General features: G+C 52.5%; 2 protein-coding genes across 2 annotated transcripts in view; one reads left to right on the forward strand and one right to left on the reverse strand.

Moving 5' to 3' along the window:
• Window positions 1-17,148, forward strand: part of smyd3 (SET and MYND domain containing 3) — a 135,217-nt gene extending 118,069 nt beyond the window's left edge. Inside the window, exons 9-12 of the mRNA XM_076978697.1 lie at window positions 1,649-1,736; window positions 2,313-2,487; window positions 14,471-14,579; window positions 16,868-17,148. Of these exons, the coding sequence (XP_076834812.1) occupies window positions 1,649-1,736; window positions 2,313-2,487; window positions 14,471-14,579; window positions 16,868-16,969 (474 nt within the window). The 3' untranslated portion in view covers window positions 16,970-17,148. The remainder of the gene's footprint in view (window positions 1-1,648; window positions 1,737-2,312; window positions 2,488-14,470; window positions 14,580-16,867) is intronic.
• LOC143480533 (uncharacterized) overlaps window positions 2,582-18,051 on the reverse strand; it is a 214,644-nt gene continuing 199,174 nt past the window's right edge. Inside the window, exons 2-3 of the mRNA XM_076978281.1 lie at window positions 4,769-6,389; window positions 2,582-2,638 (exon numbers count right to left, since the gene is read on the reverse strand). Coding sequence (XP_076834396.1) covers window positions 2,582-2,638; window positions 4,769-6,265 — 1,554 coding nt within the window. The 5' untranslated portion in view covers window positions 6,266-6,389. The remainder of the gene's footprint in view (window positions 2,639-4,768; window positions 6,390-18,051) is intronic.

The following is an 18,051-nucleotide window of genomic DNA, read 5'->3' on the forward strand; positions in this document are numbered from 1 at the left end:
AGATACGGTGCCTAAGAGTCTGTGGTTAGTGTCTCCTAGCAGGTTCTTCAGAACATCTGAAGAACGTCGGTTAGCTGTGATGGAGTGCGCTGATTCACGACCCGTCCGGTCGTTGTGTTGCCTCTGTGGGCGGTGTGGTGCATTGGGACATTAGTGTGAAACCTTCCAGCTCATCTTTATACTGGGGCCTAATGCCACCTCGCACGGCGGGGCAGTCAGCAGGACCCAGAGAAGGTGAAGGATTCTTGTTCAGCACGGGGGTTTCCCCAGGATGTGTGTGGACTCTCTTTTGTTCATTGTAACTTTGGTTCGTCAGATGTGGTGCTCAGGTCTGATCAGTTGGGGATGTGTCAGTGGGTCATGCCACAACATGCTTATCATGACCTCACTCTGCAGTCAGGAGGCCAGTGTCTGTTTGACCAAAGTTTCTCTTCTCTGTAGGACAGACACATAAAATGATCTTGAAAGAACAAGAAAAAAACTGGTTATTCCAGGATTTGAGCAGCTTTGAACAGTTTTGACCTCCCTTATTGTGCTGAATTCACAGGGCAGGCAAAAAAGAGCTAAGCTTTTCTGAATGGATCATTGCCAGGATTTTGTTAGCCTCTCCAGGGTAGTTCTCTCCTGGAGTGCAAACCACACAAAGCAGTGGTCTCCTATGAACTCAGGAAGGTCAGTATTCATCAATGAGATCATTTGTAATGCCCACCGTGGGGTCTGAGTAAGACCACCACATCTAGTCTACTTTACTGTTGGAGTAAGCAAAAATTCTATTCATCCACATGTCTTTTGTCAGATGCCTTTTTTGACTTCATGTCAGTGGAGTTTGTCTGTTAAAGTGGCAGGAGAGAGGTATGCTGTGAATGTTCAACTTGACACATGGTGCCGTCTGTGTTCGCGCTGACTGATCGTGGAGGCATCTATCTTCTCTTTAGTGCAGATCTCTGTGAGAATGGAGTAATTTCTGGGAAACTTTGGGGGGGAGTGTTGGTCCTTGGAAAACATGGGGGGTAGTGTTAGAGTTAGGAGGGGGTCAGTACTGGGAGAGGAAGGGGTCAGTACTGGGAGAGGAGAGGGTCAGTACTGGGAGATGAAGGGGTCAGTACTGGGAGAGGAGAGGGTCAGTACTGGGAGATGAAGGGGTCAGTACTGGGAGAGGAGAGGGTCAGTACTGGGAGATGAAGGGGTCAGTGCTGGGAGAGGAAGGGGTCAGTGCTGGGAGAGGAATGGGTCAGTATTTGGAGAGGAAGGGGCCAGTACTGGGAGATGAAGGGGTCAGTGCTGGGAGAGGAGAGGGTCAGTGCTGGGAGAGGAGAGGGTCAGTGCTGGGAGAGGAGAGGGTCAGTGCTGGGAGATGAAGGGGTCAGTACTGGGAGATGAAGGGGTCAGTACAGGGAGAGGAAGGGGTCAGTACTGGGAGAGGAGAGGGTCAGTACTGAGAGATGAAGGGGTCAGTACTGCGATGGCCTGGTAGGCTGTTGAATGAGCAGAGCAAATCCTGAAGATGTTTTATTGTTCTCATGGTACTTGTATTTATACTTGTGGCATTAAAATACATCTGTATGAGTGAGTGTTGTCCAAGAGCTTCAATGGGCGTGTGTCTGATTGCTAGGCTCTGATTACTGAGTGGTTTTTGTGTGGTTGGCAGGACTGTGCCATGCTGGCTGGGGAGAGGACCGCGTGGGCGGGTCTGCGTGACACCCTTCCTCACCTGGAGCAACTACGGACCGAACATCGCATCCTTCAGAGCCCATCTCACAGGGCAGAGCAGGGGCATTGACACGGCCAGAACTGGCCAGTCTGTCTGTCTGTGCCTATCTATCTGCTTGTCTCTGTCTGTCTGTATTTCTGTCTGTTTGTTAGCCAAAGGACTCTCTCTGGTGCCACTTTTTTTTGGAAAATGTATCTATTGTTTCTTTCTTTTTTTCTCTATCGCTCCACCTCTTTCCCCCATTCGTTATATCTCCCTCTCTCTGTAAATTATGTCCCACTCTCTGTCCATCTCTCTCTCTCTCTCTCTCTCTCTCTCTCCCTCTCTCCCTCTCTCTCTCTGCCACAGTGGTTGTGGTGTCTGAGAATCTCCTTTGTAAGATCAGAGGGTAAAATAAAGAAATAGCCAATGGCATCTTCATTCATCCGTCACTGTGCTGCATGTTTGCCCCACACTGGAGTGATCTCACACTGGGAGGCTACACAGCTCAGCCCAGCTGTACTGCACCCAGAGGCGTCCGTGTGGGCCTTATCAAAACTCTTCATCCTTCATCCTCTCCCACTTATTCCCACGTGTATCCTTAACTGCTCCTCAACACTAGAGTGGGAGGAGTTGCGGGGTCAGAGCGGGACCCTGTTAGCCAGGCACGCACACGCCGTCCCGGATACGAACGTCTACTGTCTCAGGCTGCTGGACATGGCCATGGACGCCTGTATTAGCCTCGGACAATACGAGGCAGCGTTGGAGTACGGGACCAGGACCCTGGGACCTTACAGGTGAGTGATGGGGTGTCTCTGCATGTCAATCTGTCTACATTTCTCTCAATGTCTACAGTTCCAGGTTTCTGCAAGAAGCCATTGCGTAATGCGGTTAGAAGGAGTGACGTGGTTCCTCATGCTCCAGTATCAGCTCCCACAAAGCCCAGCCCTGCGGTACCCAATATAGATGTGCCAGAACACATCTGACAGCGTGCCGAGCTGGCAGGGCCTTGGTGTGACTCTTTTTCGCACTCTTTAATTCACCTTTAATAACACCCCACAGTGGGCACAGCGCCAACCGTCTCTGAGACTGGCGTTAAGACAGTCCTGATACCACTGTGTGTTCAGACAGAGTGTGTTCATTTTTCATAGCATCTTGTCTGCACCTGAGGTTGAGCTACCATGGAACATCACGCTACATTTCAGCTTCGCAGTGATAACATCTAATCTTTTAGTGTTAGTAAAGATGTTAGTAAAGACAGGTTAATTATAAAGTTGTTCAAGGAAACAATTCCATGATATCCTAAAAGTTGAAGAATTTGGTTCTGAGGAACACTGAATTTAAAGGTGAATGTGGGTTTTTTTGTGAATTTAGGTGGGTATGGTGGGGTTAATGTGAGTTTGGTGGGGGTTAATGTGGGTTTGGTGGGGGTTAATGTCTGTATGGTGGGGTTAATGTGGGTATGTTGGGGGTTAATGTCTGTATATTGGGGTTAATGTGAGTTTGGTGGGGGTTAATGTGGGTTTGGTGGGGATTAATGTGGGTATGGCGGGGATTAATGTGGGTACGGTGGGGATTAATGTGGGTATGGTGGAGTAATGTGGGTACGGTGGGGATTAATGTGGTTACGGTGGGGATTAATGTATGTACGGTGGGGATTAATGTGGGTATGGTGGGGTAATGTGGGTACGGTGGTGATTAATGTGGGTATGGTGGGGTAATGTGGGTATGGTGGGGATTAATGTGGGTACGGTGGGGGTAATGTGGGTATGGTGGGGTAATGTGGTGTAACGTGGCTCGCGCCACGGAGCGAGGAGACGGACACAAATGCAGAGATGAGCGAGATTTAATACAGGGAATACCAAAACCAGAGTCGATAGAACAGGCAGGGGTCATAACGTGCAAGCAGTCCGAACAAGAACAAGAAACAGGCATGACGAGACGAGAACAGGGAAGACTCACGGACCAGGCAGGAACAAACAGATGACGGGAAATACAGGGCTAGAAAAACAACGAACGTGAAAGCACAAACCGACTGATAGAACAAAACCACGGATGACTCGACTGGGGAAATGACGGGACTTAAATACATAGAACTGAAACAAGGAACAGGTGATACCAATGACACGGGGCGTGGTAGCAACCGAGGAAACACGGAGACAACGAGCAGGGCGGGATAAACAGGCACGGGACACAGACACAAGGGAACCCGGAGTGACAGCTAGGAGAGGGGGCGTAGCCATACGTGACAGTACCCCCCCTCAAAGCGTGCCACACCGGGGCACGCAAGGGCAGACAGGACAGGGAAACAGACTAGGACCGGACAGGGAACCACGGTCCATGGCAAGGGACAGGGACAGCAGACACGGGACGGACCAGAGGGACAGGACACGGGACCTGGGGCATGGCAGGGACAAAGACAGGAGACGCGGAGACTGGCCTAGAGTCGGACAGGGACACGGCATGACATGGGATACAGGGAGACTGGACAGGGCCAGGGCGAGGCACAGGAGCAGGGCTGGACAGGACAGGACCGGGGACAGACACTGGAGCGGGGCCAGGGGACAGGGCAGAGGTAAACACTGAGGTGAAGACAGCATGGACCACAGAGACAGGCACGGGCACAAAGCGGGTCGTGACTTGGGGAACAGACACGGGGACAGGGACCTGGAGGAACTGACCAGACGCAAACACAGGGACGGGTACAAGGACACGAACAGGCACACACACAGGAACTGGGACCAACACAAATCCAGGGACAGAACACGGGAGCAAGGGGAACACGGGTACAGAGGCAGGTGTACAGGGCAGAGCAGAGGGCACATAATGTCCGGGCCCAATAGAGGGCAGCACAGTCTCTGGGGACACAGGCGCGGCCGGGCGGCGGGCAGCGGGCACAGGCGCGGCCGGGCGGCGGGCAGCGGGCACAGGCGGAGCCGGGCGGCGGGCAACGGGCACAGGCGCGGCCGGGCGGCGGGCAGCGGGCACAGGCGGAGCCGGGCGGCGGGCAACGGGCACAGGCGCGGCCGGGCGGCGGGCAGCGGGCACAGGCGGAGCCGGGCGGCGGGCAGCGGGCACAGGCGGAGCCGGGCGGCGGGCAGCGGGCACAGGCGGAGCCGGGCGGCGGGCAGCGGGAACAGGCAGGGTCCGCTGGCGGGCAGCGGGAACAGGCAGGGTCCGCTGGCGGGCAGCGGGAACAGGCAGGGTCCGCTGGCGGGCAGCGGGAACAGGCAGGGTCCGCTGGCGGGCAGCGGGAACAGGCAGGGTCCGCTGGCGGGCAGCGGGGACAGGAACCGGCGTGGACGACCCCTCCTGGGTCGCGGGGACAGGAACCGGCGTGGACGACCCCTCCTGGGTCGCGGGGACAGGAACCGGCGTGGACGACCCCTCCTGGGTCGCGGGGACAGGAACCGGCGTGGACGACCCCTCCTGGGTCGCGGGGACAGGAACCGGCGTGAACGACCTCTCCTGGGTCGCGGGGACAGGAACCGGCACGGACTGCCTACGGGCAGTGGGGACAGGAACAGGCACGGACTGCCGACGGGCAGCAGGGACAGGAACCGGCGTGGACGACCTCTCCTGGGTCGCAGGGACAGGAACCGGCGTGGACTGCCTACGGGCAGCGGGGACAGGAACCGGCGGTGAGGAGATGCACTCGGGGGGCGGAGCCGCCATACTGACGTCCTCGGGGGGCGTGTACGCCAAGCCGACGTCCTCGGGGGGCGTGTACGCCAAGCCGACGTCCTCGGGGGGCGTGTACGCCAAGCCGACGTCCTCGGGGGGCGTGTACGCCAAGCCGACGTCCTCGGGGGGCGTGTACGCCAAGCCGACGTCCTCGGGGGGCGGAGCCACCATACTGACGTCATCGGGGGGCGTGTCCGCCAAGCCGACGTGGCTTGTACTCCCCCCCAAAAAATACATGGGGGTGTCCTGTGGAGTAGCCGGCGGGATCAGCGGTGTTAGGTCCTCCTCCTCAGTGTCCGGGTTGAGCCTGGAAGAACACACAGACACACACGCCCCTCGGTGGCTCTCTCTGCGATGGCTCCGCCTCCTCTGAGGCGTCGGGAGCTCGCAGCAGCCATTGAGAGCCAACCGAGGGTTAAGCCACGGCTCGTCTGTGCGCTCGTTCCGTCTGCCCGCTGCTTGCACCACAGGTTGCTCACCCCTGTGGTGTTCGCCAAGCGGAGCAGACTCCCAGCGCTCAATAGGAGTCTCGCCGCGAAAGCCAGTAGTGAGAGACTGCGCTTTCTTTGGTCTGCGACGAGACTTCCTTGTTCCCACAGCGCCAGGGGTATTCCTGTCTCCGGCTCGTTCGCGCTGTAACACATGAGTGTTAAACTGCACGGAAGCAGCCAACAACTCGTTACAGCGACTAAACTCACCGGAGTCTCGCTCTCTCGCTGTGTCCTGGATAGATCCGTGGTTATGTAACGTTGCTCGCGCCACGGAGCGAGGAGACGGACACAAATGCAGAGATGAGCGAGATTTAATACAGGGAATACCAAAACCAGAGTCGATAGAACAGGCAGGGGTCATAACGTGCAAGCAGTCCGAACAAGAACAAGAAACAGGCATGACGAGACGAGAACAGGGAAGACTCACGGACCAGGCAGGAACAAACAGATGACGGGAAATACAGGGCTAGAAAAACAACGAACGTGAAAGCACAAACCGACTGATAGAACAAAACCACGGATGACTCGACTAGGGAAATGACGGGACTTAAATACATAGAACTGAAACAAGGAACAGGTGATACCAATGACACGGGGCGTGGTAGCAACCGAGGAAACACGGAGACAACGAGCAGGGCGGGATAAACAGGCACGGGACACAGACACAAGGGAACCCGGAGTGACAGCTAGGAGAGGGGGCGTAGCCATACGTGACATGTGGGTACGGTGGGGATTAATGTGGGTATGGTGGGGTAATGTGGGTATGGTGGGGATTAATGTGGGTATGGTGGAGTAATGTGGGTATGGTGGGGATTAATGTGGGTATGGTGGGGTAATGTGGGTATGGTGGGGATTAATGTGGGTATGGTGGGGATTAATGTGGGTATGGTGGGGATTAATGTGGGTATGGTGGAGATTAATGTGGGTATGGTGGGGATTAATGTGAGTATGGTGGGGTAATGTGGGTATGGTGGGGATTAATGTGGGTATGGTGGGGTAATGTGGGTATGGTGGATATTAATGTGGGTATGGTGGGGATTAATGTGGGTATGGTGGGGGTAATGTGAGTATGGTGGGGATTAATGTGGGTATGGTGGGGATTAATGTGGGTATGGTGGGGTAATGTGGGTATGGTGAGGATTAATGTGGGTATGGTGGGGTAATGTGGGTATGGTGGGGTAATGTGGTTATGGTGGGGTAATGTGGGTATGGTGGGGATTATGGTTAGCGTTACTTGCACTTCAGATGAGCTCCTCTATGACCTTTGATAAGTGAACTTCATCAGTTCCTCTGGTGCTCTGCATCTGCTGCTCTGGGGTTGGATGTGCCATTGCCGCAAGAGGACGTGCTGATGCTCCTACCTGAGGCTCACCATCTACACCGAAGGGACTGTGACTACTTGGCCTGGGAACAAGAACCATAACTATAAGTGTAGAATTACATTTTGTCCACAAATACAGACTTGTGCTAACGGGCCGCCCCATGAAGGATGGGTTCTCTTTTGAGTGTTGGTCCTCCCGAGGTTTCGTCCAAGCCTTCCCTTTGGCTTGCTCATTAGGGATCTGGACCCATACGATTGTAAAGCTGCTTTGTAAAAAGCGCTATATAAATAAATTTGACTTTTGACTTTTTTTACTTTTTGACTCTGTGCTCAGGTAAAACAAATGGAGCTGTTCAGAACAGGCAGAGCCCCAGTAGCCCAAAGGCCCTCACCCCACCCACTCACCCCAACCACTCACCCTATATGACTTTGTGTTTCCACAGTAGTGGATTCTAAGTAAAGATCAGAGAATCCCACGCTGATGTACCACATTTGCTATTCAGTTTTCTTTGAGTTGGTTGACTGTTATTTGTCTTTTGCATGTTGGACTGGGTCTGCTTTCGCTAAAAGCCCGTTGGATCCATCCGGGCGGCGCCATTCCCCTTGAGTCTCTGTTTCCACTCGGTTCCAATCTGGGATTCAATTTGTGATGGTTGTGTTTGGAAAAAGCCTTCGGGCTAAACGCGGTGAGATTGTTGAACGGCTGTGGATGCATGTTTGTTACGGTCCAGTGATTCCAGATCGATTCTGCAGTGGAGGAATCAGGTAGAGGGCAGATTTCGCATTTGTGAATATATGATTTTGTCCTCCAGATAGAAGCATGTGTTAAGTAGGAGCCTGGTGTTACACAACCTTGTGTGTCCGTCTCTTCACGTACCTCTCTGACGTGGGTAAGTGTTTGATGCACAGGTAGAGGCGGGACAGGGTAGAACTCTTATGGGACGACTGCTGTGATATTGTTGGTAATCAGTGTAGTATTTCCTCTGCAGTGTTGGGGCAGCACGCGCTACACACTTATACACACAAACAAACACACATCTTACTCACAGTCTTGTGCTTTGTAGTCATGCAGGTAATAACTGCTTCCACGCCGATCTCTCCTCACTTTGCTGCCAGTGCTTTTTGAACAGGATTGCTTCCTGTCAACACTGACCTCCACTCTGTGTTCCCCTGTCTGGCGTGCCAGGTGAGGGGCCAGGTGTTCGCACAGAGCCCCGCCTCCTCTTACGCATGACTTTGGCATCTGGCCGTCCCTCGTTCACACGCAGCTCTCACACTAGATGCTCTGCCTGCTGCCCCTCCCCCCTGACCCTGAGGATCCTGCTGTTCACTCTTCTCACGTTTAGAGTGACTCCTATTGCACACAGTCGTGAGTACCTCCGCCAGTGCGGCCGGCGCATTAGATATGTGCATCACTTAGTGGAGCCGAGCTGACGTGCATTAAGGAGGCTCTCCTCTCTCTGCCAGCGTGCACACACCCATTAAGGGCAGATCATAATTTTGGAGTCTGATGGAAGTTCTTTACGGCTCTGTTCCCTGTTCCTCCCGCTCCCCGTGTTCTCCGTGTCGTTGGGGTTAATAGGGGCCTCGTCTGCGTTCCCCATTTATTCCTGAAATTGGTTCACCATGCGGCTTCTGCACCGGCAGTTATTGCCAATGTTCCATTTTTGCCACCTCCCTCCATCCACCCCATATTCTCTCCATCCCCCTCCATCCACCCCATCTCCCTCCATCTCCCTCCCTCCCACCCATCCCCTCTCCACCTCCCTCCATCCTCTCATCCTCTCTCAACCGTCTTCTCTGCCAGTTTTCAAGGGCTTTGGAAAGTGATACCGGTGATGCCTGGAACACAAATCGGACCCTTGGTGTCGCACACAGGGCCGGCTGGCCTGGCCAGTCACATTCGGCATCCTGTCTTCATTTCACGTGTTGTTTTGAAGAAAACACATGTTTACCAACTCAAAAGCACAATATATGAGATATTTCTGTTCCTTATATCTTTATATTTGTCCCTTCCACCTTGAACATGTGAGGTTAGTGTTCTGTTTCTCCTAGTGACGTATGTCTGGGAGTCTAAGTAGAATTGATTTAATTGCTCTCAGTACTCAATTTATTCAGAGAATCATTAGTGTGCAGTGTTATTAGAGTGAATTACAGTAATTAATTTGATTACTAAATCAATATTGCAACTCATCATTTGTTATTTATGAAAAATGTTTTGCATTCTTCTTTGAACTCGTGTTTAATCCAGGAATAACATGAATTTATTATAACAATCTAATACAACAATCTGATTAATGCAATGGAGAGGGAGAAGTTATGGGTTGAATGTCCTCTTGATCTACCTGTGATCAAAATAAATGTAAATGTGAGTGAGTTTAGGTTTCGTTTGGAGTTGTTTAAAGGTTGCGTTTGACCATTGCGCTCCGGCAGTAACAGAAGTGTCTACTGATTCACTCCTGACGACGGAGAAGCATTGTGCTTTGTTGCATCATCAACAAAATTGCTGTTTGTGAGTTCGTTTGAACACCATTGTTCATCATGTGTGACAGCTGAAATGAACACAGATTAATCACCAGGATGTTTCTCCGTGCTTGCTGTGCCTTGATCTGATAGATCCAATTACAGCCACAGAGCCAACACAGTTCAGTTTATCCCTCTGTGTGCGCACTCTTGTTACTGGTGGTACATGTCTGTGTTTGTGAGTGGGTGTGGGTTTGTGTGTGTGTGAGCCTTTTTTTTTTGCGTTTTCAGATGCAGGTGTTATGTAGTGTGCTTCATAAAGAAATATTCTATACAGAATGGAGTTATGACTGTTCAATATAAAGTTTTTTGTCTCAAGTTCCTTTTTTGGGTTTATGGGGTATGGGAGCAGCACTGTGATATCGTACAGATGCTTGATGGCGAGCGGTTCTGACCTGGAGTTCAGTCCAACCCCCAGCTCCACCATCAGGACGGTCCCGCACTGCATGACGGCCAAACACGCCGCCCTGCGATGGACATGTAAGCCAAGGCCCGTAAGCTCTTAGCAGAACGCAGGTGGCAGTTTCTGAAGGACAGGCTCTCCGATCTGCCGCACCGGTACTGAGGCATAATTAATGACGTTCGGTCATTCCGTTGAATGCAGAGACAGTGTGGGGAAGGGGTTCGGTTTACTGATGCTCACTGTGCTGTGGGCATGCAGCCTCAAGTGAACCCTTAAACGCCCTCATCTCCACTCCCAGTGCTTCTAATGCCACGTTCAGCTCCACCTGTCATCCGGGCTCCAGAACGCAGGTGAAACATGTGCCATAGTGATCTCGTCCAATCAGCATCGAGAGGAAGTCCAGTAATAGGGACATGAAGCACACACACGTGGTTGTTCCTGTGGTCACCCAGAGGTCCGACACTGGCCAGTACTGCTCCGCTAAATGAATGTTTGCTGCGTTGGGAAATATCATTAGTATGAGTGTGGTGGTCTCATTCTGTCACAGACCCTCAGAGATGTTTCCATTAGTCCGTGGGAGTATATTCATACCTATTTTTGGGCCCCAGGCTCCAATGCACTGACAGACACTGTGTTTGGAAGTCATTTCATATTAATTAAACATCTGTTTAATTTCAGTAGTTTTTTTTTATGACATTTTATTCAGTGATATGGTGTTTAATCTCAAGTGGGGGCTACATTTGTGAGTGCAGATAAAGTCACTACAAAGTCATTGTAAATCTGTGTTTTGGGCGGTTCTGTCTCGTGCAGTTGGTTCTGCGCATCGAGAAAGCTGGTTGTCACCATTCATTTACATTCCTTATACATAAGAAGCCAGCCTTCAGCATCAATATTTTAGTGTTTCAGGATCTTAGAAGTCGTTTCGCATTGCATTCCAGTGTGAAGGTAAAAGCACTCTGAGGAAAACGCCTTTCATTTTTCTCTCATGTATTTTGAAAGGCAGATTTTGAATATGAATCTGTTTCTGGAACCCTTCACAGAGAAAACAGGGATATTTAGAGAGACAGTGCAAACTTCAATTATGATGAACGATGAATTATGATCAATAACTTCCTGCATGTTTAATTTGCACCAGATGGCAAATACAATTTAGATACAGTGAGACTTTAATCCTGTGATGTTCCTATACCCTCAATGCTCCATTAGCTTTTACCTGCAGAAATGAGGATCTAGTGCATTCTGGGTTTTGTCACAAAGACACAGACCCACTCCCTTTCCCCATAACCTTTGACCTGCACCTATTCCCCTTAACCTTTGACCTGCATCTCCTAGAGTGACGTTCTCAAAATTCCTAAGCACTCTGCATTGTTACCCATTTCCTGTATTTTTAATACCTCTTTATACCTATGTCTAAAACACATCAGATCAATATATTTTGTTGCCGTTCAAATGTTGCATTTTAATCATGGCTGGGCTGTTGCTTGTTGAGTATGTACACTAAAGTATAACTAGCATTAGCATGAGAAATCTTTCTTTCACATATTTCATTCAATCTTGAGCTGGCATGTTTAGTCCTTCGGTTCCCGCGATGTCTTGAAAAACGTGCTCTGGTGTGACATATCGTTAAAAGGGGCATATGGGTTGTAGTGTGTGGGTTATGGATGTGTCGACGATTGCGAGATGATTACAGTCATGTGTCACATTTATGGCTGGTCTACTCTGACAGTTTCCTCGAGCTAGGAGTCGTTACTGTGTCTTCGTCTGTCTGTTAGGAGTGAGGAAGAGAATGAAAATAGGAACTTGTGCTGAATACCAGGCAGAGCACTCATTGAACATCTAGCTGGTGGCTTGAGTGTATGTGAGCTGTTTGAGTGTGTGTGAGCTGTTTGAGTGTGTTTGAGTGTATATGAGCTGTTTGAGTGCATTTGAGCTGTTTGAGTGTGCATGTACTGTGAGTGTGTATGAGTGGTTTGAGTGTATATGAGCTGTTTGAGTATGCATGAGCTGGTAGTTTACCTCATTCAGATTATGGTAATTTGGTAATGTGTAATACATGATATGAGGAGTGTGAACTAACTCGATTAAGTGTACCATTATGATTAAGTGACTCCTTGAAAGTCCTTCCTGGAGATGGCTCGGGTCAGGAGGCCCAGCGGGTCACACAGTGGGGGTTCGGACCACACACCTCCGTTACTGTACAACAAGGAGAAGGAGGATCACACTAGGAGGAGTTTGGAGATCAAAGCCGTTGTTCATGAGGAGGAGGGGCCAGGTTGAGGGAGGGCAGTTCTGTCAACAAAGGCATCAGAGGACAGTCAGGATGGCAGTGTGGTGTCCCCCAGACCAGTGTGTCTGCAGGCCTCTTCTGACGAAACCCAAATATGTTGCCTTTGTTCTGTGGATCAGGGTCATAACCCGGAGGTTAAACGTGCTCTTCGCCAACCACCTGGCAGCCAGTAAATATTAATTGCACTTCACTTTAACAGCATGGAGACATAAATGAATTCCGGTGGCGTGAGTGTGTGGCATGGCATCCATACAGTCCTGGAGATGTTCATCAAGTCTGATCCTCTGGGTAGGAACCGTAAAACAATTAACCTCCAGGCACCCTATCTGACGACCTCTCGGAGAGAAAGATTATGGAAGAAATGCTCATTACGGGGTTGCCAGGGCAGATTAGATCACAGAGGTGTCGGTAATATGCTTAGCTGTCTGTCAGTGAGAAGAACGACAAAAGGCTTTTGTCTTTCCTGAGTGAAGCGCATCTTTACACCCGGCGACCGATTCGCTGCTTGCGAAGCCGATGGAAATCGCGATTTAATATTCTCCTAAAACGATCCCAACGCGGCACGCGCGCTGCTTTGTTCTGGGAAATGATCCACTGAGGAGATGAATAAGGAGGCAGCGCTAACGCTAATGAAAGTGTTAACGGGACTCCCCACCCCATCCCTGAGCCCTCTTCGGGCTGTTGCCAGGGCAACAGAGACAGCCAGCGCTGCTCTGGGTCCTCATTGGCTGGGCCGGCTCGGTTGGCACGGGGACGAAGTGGCAGTCTGCTGGGCATCAGATGGAGCCACTTGCCGTTTCCATGCCACCATGTTGCACCATGTCCCTGCTGTCCGTCACAGCAGATAAAGCTCCGCCCCCGTCAGCATGTGCTCACACATCTCAGTTTCCCTTAAGTGCCCCAGTGTTAATCAGGCTCGCAGCTCTAGAACCTACAAAATATGAATTTATTCAAGTTCTGCTGGTTTTCCGATATGCATATGTGCTGAAATAGAACTCACCTAAGATATTCATTTCAGTGTCCATACATAATATGTATATTTAAAACACTAAGAATAGCGAGATTGTGGCTTCAAAGTCGCATTATTTTTGAACTTGTGCATATTAGAAAGTTCATCTTCTAGAAAATGCAGACAGCATTGCCCATCAGCAGATGGACGGAGTCGTAGTTGAAGTTCTCGCTCTCTGTGTGAAGGCATTTGAGAACAGAATCCCTTCAAACATCCTAAGAACATTCCAGATATCCACTTTTATGCTATAACTCTTGGTAAAGAATGATGGGTCTAGAAGGATCAGCTCATTTTATTAGAGGAATAACCAATCAGCATAGAGAGCTTCCATAATAGACTGTGCATTATTCTTCCTCTGCTTTCTCATCTCTCTCTCTCTCCTTTCTCACACATTCATCTTTTCTTTTCATCAATGAAAAATGCAAGCTAAATCTTTCTCATCTTGGGTCGCTACCAGAACTACTGTCCTCACATGTGAAGTATGCACTTGCGGGCAGCTTTCCTGTCACGATGGCCCGTTTACGCACCTGTGTCTGTGGTGTGTGTAATTCGTGTGTGGCTGTGTACATGGCTCTGTAAAGGGTGTTTGTGTTTGTGTGTGTGTGTTTGTGTTTATGTGTCTTTAGCTGTGTCCAATTGGTGTGCTTGTCTGTGGTGGTGGGTGTATAATTGGGGTTGTGTCCATGCCTGCGGGTGTGCAATCGGGAGTGTATTTCCATAACTGTGGGTGTGTAATTGGTGTGTGTCTGTGTCTTTTGGTGGGTGGGTGTGTGTCTGTCTGTCTGTGTCCATGCCTATGCATGTATATTCACTGTGTTTTCATGCCTGTGGGTCTGTAATTGGTGTGTGTGTGTGTGTGTGTGTGTGTGTGTGTGTGTGTGTGTGTGTGTGTGTGTTGATGTGTGAGTGTGTGTGTGTTAATGTGTGTGTGTGTGTGAGTGTGTGTGTTGATGTGTGTGTGTGTGTGTGTGAGTGTGTGTGTGTTAATGTGTGTGTGTGTGTGTGTGAGTGTGTGTGTTGATGTGTGTGTGTGTGAGTAATGTCCGTTCTGTCCTTTTGCAGGCTCCACTACACCGAGCCTCACCCATCCTGGGGGTTGGAGCTGTTCCGGGTGGGGAAGCTGCAACATTACTTGGGCAGGCTGGAGGAGGCGAGGGGCAGCTTCATCCAGGTGTGGGGGAGGGGCGGGGCAGCTTCATCCAGGTGTGGGGGAGGGGAGGGGCAGCTTCATCCAGGTGTGGGGGAGGGGCGGGGCAGCTTCACCCAGGTGTGAGGGAGGGGAGGGGCAGCTTCATCCAGGTGTGGGGGAGGGGAGGGGCAGCTTCACCCAGGTGTGGGGGAGGGGAGGGGCAGCTTCATCCAGGTGTGGGGGAGGGGAGGGGCAGCTTCATCCAGGTGTGGGGGAGGGGAGGGGCAGCTTCATCCAGGTGTGGGGGAGGGGAGGGGCAGCTTCATCCAGGTGTGGGGGAGGGGCGGGGCAGCTTCACCCAGGTGTGAGGGAGGGGAGGGGCAGCTTCATCCAGGTGTGGGGGAGGGGAGGGGCAGCTTCACCCAGGTGTGGGGGAGGGGAGGGGCAGCTTCATCCAGGTGTGGGGGAGGGGAGGGGCAGCTTCATCCAGGTGTGGGGGAGGGGAGGGGCAGCTTCACCCAGGTGTGGGGGAGGGGAGGGGCAGCTTCACCCAGGTGTGGGGGAGGGGAGGGGCAGCTTCATCCAGGTGTGGGGGAGGGGAGGGGCAGCTTCACCCAGGTGTGGGGGAGGGGAGGGGCAGCTTCACCCAGGTGTGGGGGAGGGGAGGGGCAGCTTCACCCAGGTGTGGGGGAGGGGAGGGGCAGCTTCATCCAGGTGTGGGGGAGGGGAGGGGCAGCTTCATCCAGGTGTGGGGGAGGGGAGGGGCAGCTTCACCCAGGTGTGGGGGAGGGGAGGGGCAGCTTCACCCAGGTGTGGGGGAGGGGAGGGGCAGCTTCATCCAGGTGTGGGGGAGGGGAGGGGCAGCTTCACCCAGGTGTGGGGGAGGGGAGGGGCAGCTTCACCCAGGTGTGGGGGAGGGGCGGGGCAGCTTCACCCAGGTGTGGGGGAGGGGAGGGGCAGCTTCACCCAGGTGTGGGGGAGGGGCGGGGCAGCTTCATCCAGGTGTGGGGGAGGGGCGGGGCAGCTTCATCCAGGTGTGGGGGAGGGGAGGGGCAGCTTCACCCAGGTGTGGGGGAGGGGCGGGGCAGCTTCATCCAGGTGTGGGGGAGGGGCGGGGCAGCTTCATCCAGGTGTGGGGGAGGGGAGGGGCAGCTTCATCCAGGTGTGGGGGAGGGGCGGGGCAGCTTCATCCAGGTGTGGGGGAGGGGAGGGGCAGCTTCACCCAGGTGTGGGGGAGGGGAGGGGCAGCTTCATCCAGGTGTGGGGGAGGGGCGGGGCAGCTTCATCCAGGTGTGGGGGAGGGGCGGGGCAGCTTCACCCAGGTGTGGGGGAGGGGAGGGGCAGCTTCATCCAGGTGTGGGGGAGGGGCGGGGCAGCTTCACCCAGGTGTGGGGGAGGGGAGGGGCAGCTTCATCCAGGTGTGGGGGAGGGGAGGGGCAGCTTCACCCAGGTGTGGGGGAGGGGAGGGGCAGCTTCATCCAGGTGTGGGGGAGGGGAGGGGCAGCTTCACCCAGGTGTGGGGGAGGGGAGGGGCAGCTTCACCCAGGTGTGGGGGAGGGGAGGGGCAGCTTCACCCAGGTGTGGGGGAGGGGAGGGGCAGGGCAGCTTCACCCAGGTGTGGGGGAGGGGAGGGGCAGCTTCACCCAGGTGTGAGGGAGGGGAGGGGCAGCTTCATCCAGGTGTGGGGGAGGGGAGGGGCAGCTTCATCCAGGTGTGGGGGAGGGGAGGGGCAGCTTCACCCAGGTGTGGGGGAGGGGAGGGGCAGCTTCATCCAGGTGTGGGGGAGGGGAGGGGCAGCTTCACCCAGGTGTGGGGGAGGGGAGGGGCAGCTTCACCCAGGTGTGGGGGAGGGGAGGGGCAGCTTCATCCAGGTGTGGGGGAGGGGAGGGGCAGCTTCACCCAGGTGTGGGGGAGGGAGGAATCTGCCCCCAGAGACACCTGCTCACAGATCCATTGTTATGCCTGTCCTCAGAATGGCAGAGAGCACTTCATTTCTGATAGGTTCCCTAAAACAAATAGTTTATTGTTTCTTTTTATGAAGGCACTGCTTACTTTAAAGGGTTTCTCTATTTTGTTTACATTTAGTCTTCTGTCTGTTTATTTATCCTCCTGTGTGTTATTGAGAGATTTCTGGAAAATACAGCAAAAGGGTCAATTGTAGGATCAACAATGATTATTCAAACTAATATATTGTTTCCACCTATAACTATCGTCTGCCAACAGAATTAAACAAAATGGGGATCACAAATTGAAACTGTAATAATGATTTTTCTTTCTCATTCGGACTCATGTCAGATGTCTAACTAGGCCACGCCCCCCTCTGTTCTCAGGCTTATGATGTCATGAAGGTGACACATGGGACCGAGCACCCTCTGTGTGACGAAGTCAGCAGGAAGTTGGCGGAATGTCAGGCGGAGCTGAAGTGGACCTAGAGTCTCCCTACTCCCTACATACCCCCTACCCCCTACCCCCTGCTCCCTACGCCCTCAGCTCTTCACTGCCATCTTTCACACAACGGGTGTCTGTTAATACCCCGCCATGATTGTTTGCAAATGCAATGTGGTTTTCACCCCCACACAATCCTATTTTCAGATTAAAGACGTAAACAGACCTCCTACTCTGTGTCATTCATCAGTGCTAGAGTGACATCAGACCAGTACCGGTGCCCTATCCAGTATCCCAGCCAGAACCCTTGTGGTTAGGCAGTGGGATCTTTCTCTACATGTTTTTCTCTCATATTTGCTAATGAGAGCTCTAATCTACAGAGCTCACTGACTGCAGATTGACAGGGATTATGCTGCTGATAGCACTTTATCACCTCCTAACAAATCTGTGCACTAAAGCTCTCTGAGGCTCTGAGAGGCAGACAGCGTCTCTGAGAGGGGCGGGGAGAACAGCGTTCGTTTTTATAGATTAGCGTTCGGGCGCTAATGGTTCCTGTTGGGATATAAAGCAGGAGCAGCTATCTACGGGCTCATCTCTGCTCACGCTCCCCTGCCACAGGCCCAACTCCACTGATGCTGCACACGTCGACCTTCTGGAACAGATGACATCAGCGGCCGCAGCTGGAAAGTGGACCGCAGGGACCGGCGGTCCGGCTGCAACTTAGAGCAGTTCAGCTCAGAACTGAAGAACCCCGGCTACCAGAATCCTGGCAGCTAGAGCTACAGCGCGAGTTCTTATGGTCCAAACATATCTCACACTTCACATTACGCCAAGATAGCATGTGTATCACTAGCTGGGTTCATTTCTGTAAGGTCTTAAATATGAAATATTTGATATGTTAATGTAGATCCCTCCTTTATGACTGCAGTACAGTTCTTTCCTATTGGTACCCGTCCTCTGCCTCCACCCAGGCCACAGACCAATCACCTCGTTAGCCTTCCTGCAACACCTGGGCTGAAAGGGGAGGGGCAGCACTGGGTTGGTGGGATTTACCTCGCAGGTAAGTGAAACATGAATCGGCACTCCTTCAATCCCAAAGAAGTGCTGCAGACTTCAAATCTAAGAGGGT

The sequence above is a fragment of the Brachyhypopomus gauderio genome, chromosome 17 (genome assembly GCF_052324685.1).
Source record: "Brachyhypopomus gauderio isolate BG-103 chromosome 17, BGAUD_0.2, whole genome shotgun sequence".
NCBI lineage: Eukaryota > Metazoa > Chordata > Actinopteri > Gymnotiformes > Hypopomidae > Brachyhypopomus > Brachyhypopomus gauderio.